Genomic DNA, 4,592 nt, shown 5'->3' with positions numbered 1-4,592 from the left:
ACAATTATTTTATTTATGGTTGTTTGTGGGAATTGCTTTTGCGGAAATGTAAAGCCCTAGTCACTCTCCCAACGCGTGTCCTAACTTATCCCCTAACCCAAAGCAAAGCAAAATCACATTTTTCACTTTCTCCCAACTCACATTCACATTCACAAACACAAACACAAACACATTATTACATTATATCACAATACATAACAAAAGTCTCCACCTTTACTTTATCACTCTCTGAAAAAGACCAAACCCTTCTCAATCTCTCTTCTGTCTCTGTTTTTTTTTTTTTTTTTTGTTAGAGAAAATTGCACCATGGATTCTCAAATCTATGGTACGACTTTCTTCACCATTTTTGCTCTCATTTTGACCTCCACCTCCATCAATGCTGCAAAAACACTATCAAATTCAACTCAGATAAACTCCAACTCGGTCCTTGTTGCACTCCTCGACTCACATTACACCGAGTTAGCCGAACTCGTCGAAAAGGCTCTTCTTTTACAGACACTCGAAGAAGCTGTCGGTAAACACAACATCACAATCTTTGCACCAAAGAATGAAGCTCTCGAGCGCCAACTCGACCCGGAATTCAAACGGTTCCTGCTCGAACCCGGAAATCTCAAGTCCTTACAAACGCTTTTGATGTCCCACATTATCCCCAACCGAGTCGGATCTACGGAGTGGCCCAATTCGGGTCCGGTCAAGCATTTGACTTTAGGAGACGCTCATGTTCAGTTGAAGAAGGACGCCGGAAATAAGAGATTCGTCGATTCGGGTCATTTGGCTGAGGTGACCCGACTCGATGATATAACCCGACCCGACGGAATCATCCACGGGATCGAGAGGCTTTTGGTGCCTAGATCGGTGCAAGAAGATTTTAACAAGCGACGGAGTTTGAGATCCATTTCGGCGATAAAGCCGGAGGGAGCGCCAGAAGTTGACCCGAGAACGAACCGGCTCAAGAAAACGGCAGCGCCAGTTCCTGTCGGCGCGCCGCCGGTTTTGCCGATATACGATGCGATGGCGCCTGGACCCTCCCTCGCTCCCGCGCCGGCACCGGGACCAGGCGGCGCTCGCCACCACTTCGACGGGCATGCTCAGGTGAAAGATTTTATCCACACCCTCCTCCATTACGGCGGTTATAACGAAATGGCCGATATTTTGGTGAACTTAACGTCGTTGGCCACCGAAATGGGGCGGCTTGTGTCGGAAGGTTATGTGCTGACAGTGCTTGCTCCGAACGACGAAGCCATGGGTAAGCTGACGACCGATCAGCTTAGCGAGCCTGGCGCGCCGGAGCAGATAATGTATTACCATATAATACCGGAATACCAAACGGAAGAGAGTATGTACAATTCGGTGAGGAGGTTTGGGAAAGTGAATTACGACACATTGCGGCTGCCGCATAAAGTTAGGGCTCAGGAGGCCGACGGGTCGGTGAAATTCGGGAATGGGGACGGGTCGGCTTATTTGTTCGACCCTGATATTTATACGGACGGTAGGATTTCGGTTCAGGGAATTGATGGAGTTCTCTTCCCTCAGGAGGAGGAGACGACCAGCGATAAGAATCGGCCGGCCGCCCCTGTTAAAAAGGTTTCATCCAAGCCTAGAAGAGGTACTAATTAATTAACTCTCTACTTCATCGTCATTTACTAATAACACTACTTGCTTTATATCATTGATTGATTATTAGTTTGATAGGATCGACAAGAAAAAAAAGTATTTAATTAATCTGTCTTTTGATCGGACCGGGAAAAGGCATTAGGGTTTCGGTTAGTATTGTATATTATATGTTTCACTTGGTCAATTACTTGATCGGACCGGAATAGGGCTTTACTAATTCAATTTGGTATGGAGTATTAGATATTTAGATTTGACACTGGATTAGTATGTGGGGGGGTTAGGTGAATTTGATGAATTAGTTCGATCGGACCGGGAAAGGGCATCGGGTTTTCAGTTTGGTATGTACCAATTGGTTAGATAATTGAAAGAAATGTGTCTTTGACTGGACCGGAAACTGGGCATCGAGGGTTTAATTTGGAATGGAGCATTAGTGAATAGTTGGTTATGTAGTTAGGTAAATTTGATTCCTTTTTGAAGTTTTGTTGTTGTATTTTATTGATGAAATTTTAGCTAAAATCCTTTTTATGAATATATTTTTAAGTAGGTGGTGCAGTCTGATAATTACATGTAGAACTAGTTTATGGTTAGCTAATTTTATGTTTAATTAAATCAAGTGTTTGGTGGTGGGTCAAACTTTACGATATACTTAATAGAATAATCATAATAAGATTTGATGAGGTTACGTAGTAATTAAAGAAAGATTAAACTTATACTCCTACTAGTAATAACATGATAATAATTAGAAGCAAGTACTAATTATGGCTTGAATAAATAAATAATATGGACCCGTTGCCAGTTGTTGCCACCATGTGATTTTGGAAGGTCACAAGAAGAGAAGTCTTATTTAGCTGTGAACCACAAAAATAATTAGTTATCTTGTCTTCATAATTAACTTCTCATTGTTAATCATTTATATCTACTTATGACAGTTGACAAAGGCTAATTAGATGTCCTAAACAGAGTTCCATGGCATTTATATCTACTTTTAATTTTCACAATTAAGTAGGTTTTAAGCTATGAAATGATTATTAATTAATGTTTTAATATCTGTTTTATGCAGGGAAATTAATGGAAGTAACATGTAGTACGATGCTTGGATCATATATCAGATCTTGTCAATAATTAAGCTGCAAAAATTATTATTCTTTTTTTTTTTTTTTTTACACAGAAGAAATCAGAACCCCGTGTAAACAAATGGAAAATGGTAATTAGTCTCTTTTCTTTCTCTTCATTACTTTTTAATTAATTAATATAGGAGTACTTTTTCTTTATTAAAAAATAATTAATGTAGTATTATTTTCTTATGTTGATTATACAGTTGTAGGAAGTGGAGAAAGACGCCACAAGAGAGGATTAAATGTTTTGTTATAAAGAAACAAATACTGTAATTACATATCAATTTTTTTATTATTTTTGTTTAGTTTTTCTGTTTATGAAGTTGAATTTTATTTTTATTACTTGAACGAGAACGACCCTTTATTTTTCTTTTTTCACGGGTTGTGTCCTTTTTGCCGTACCTTTCTTTTGCTTGTGAATCAAATATCTAGGTTATTTTTCTTCTGATAATTATTTAATTAAAGAACGAAAAATAAATGTTGAGCGTGGAATTGGGTGTTTGACAGATCATATTATTCAATAGACCGCTAGTATGGGCCACTCGTTGCCGGTGCTTATTGTCGGCACATAATAAAAATAGTTTAATGTACGCTTTGTTTTTGATTTCTGGTGAAACGAACGAATATATATATATATATATATTATAAAAAAAAATTGATGTGTACCTCGTACACCTGTTGTATTTCTTTTTTGATAATAATTGTTGTATTTTTATTTTTAGGTTCATTAAAAATATAATATATTTTGATAATAATTAGATATATTAATTTTTTAATAAATCAATAAATAAAATATTATCTCTTAAATCTAAATAGATACAGAAGGAGTGCATCTTATTGTTTGAGCTGAATTTTGAAGGGGGTAATCGGTCCCCATGGGACCTTTTTTTTTTTTGCTCTATTATTTGAGCTGAATTTAATCTTAGCTTAAATTTTATATGAGGATGAGGGATATGATGTAAAAAAAAAAGTCCTTTGACTAATTAATGATGTTTAAGCTAAATAAGATAAAGGCACTGCAAATCCAAAGCTTATTGAAATGTTAATATTGATAGTCAAAGTCATGTCTAGATTTATTTATTTCTTTTTATAAAACTGTCATTTTGTTGTGATGTATATGGTTGTAATTTAAATACATATCTCCTTTCAAGGAAATAAAAATAAATACGTATCAGGAAATTATTAATTATGTTGGATATGAGTTGCACATTAATACGGTTGGATACAGCTTGTAACAGCTAGAAACTGAATATGAATGAAGTCATTAGGAATTTCTGTTGCTGATCATAACAATACGGAGTATATCGTAGTTACAAATACAGCTTCGCAAATGCGTAAAAAAAATTAAAAAAAAAAAAGAGGAAAAAGTTGCGTGTAAAAAAATATGGAAAAAATTTGTTTAGTGCGTAAGTTGGAGGGATAGAAATCAATAACGAATCAAAAATAGACATGTGGTAAATATGGTTTTTAAAATTTGTTCTTTTAAAGTTGTGTTTTGTTAGGTAAAATAGTATATTAATAAAATTGCATTAAAACGCCGTTGACGATTATCTTTTAGGATTCATAAATTTATTATACGGTATAATAATTAACACAATATTTATGTATAAGGGAAAAAAAACTTTAATAGTTTGTTACTAACCAAACACACCCTTAAAATAAATAAATTTTTAAAAAATTAATTTACCATATGTCTATTTCTGATTCGTTGTTGATTCTTAGATCTCTTTTTTAAGAAAAAATTTAGATACACTTTCATAAATACGCTACGTACGCTTTCTTGTTTTAAATAATTGTATGTTTGACCTACATTACAACTGTGTATATAAATCCAGTCTTCCTCCTTTTTCCTTTTGCTGGAGG

General features: G+C 35.2%; 1 protein-coding gene across 1 annotated transcript; it reads left to right on the top strand.

Annotated features, from left to right (window-relative positions):
* Positions 1–306: 306 nt before the first annotated feature.
* On the top strand, positions 307–2,736 carry LOC139880979 (fasciclin-like arabinogalactan protein 15). The gene is made up of 2 exons (XM_071865527.1): positions 307–1,606; positions 2,675–2,736. The coding sequence occupies exons 1-2, from the start codon at positions 307–309 to the stop codon at positions 2,734–2,736; spliced, it is 1,362 nt and encodes a 453-aa protein (XP_071721628.1).
* Positions 2,737–4,592: the final 1,856 nt, after the last annotated feature.

The sequence above is a fragment of the Rutidosis leptorrhynchoides genome, unplaced genomic scaffold (assembly GCF_046630445.1).
Source record: "Rutidosis leptorrhynchoides isolate AG116_Rl617_1_P2 unplaced genomic scaffold, CSIRO_AGI_Rlap_v1 contig10, whole genome shotgun sequence".
Classification (NCBI taxonomy): Eukaryota; Viridiplantae; Streptophyta; class Magnoliopsida; order Asterales; family Asteraceae; genus Rutidosis; species Rutidosis leptorrhynchoides.
This window is presented reverse-complemented; position numbering and strand designations above follow the sequence as displayed.

Excerpts from the sequence above, each read along its gene's own strand:
- LOC139880979 (XM_071865527.1), top strand. The coding sequence starts at position 307 with ATGGATTCTCAAATCTATGGTACGACTTTCTTCACCATTTTTGCTCTC. Across the intron at positions 1,607-2,674 it reads TTCATCCAAGCCTAGAAGAG|GGAAATTAATGGAAGTAACA; the intron begins GTACTAATTAAT and ends TGTTTTATGCAG.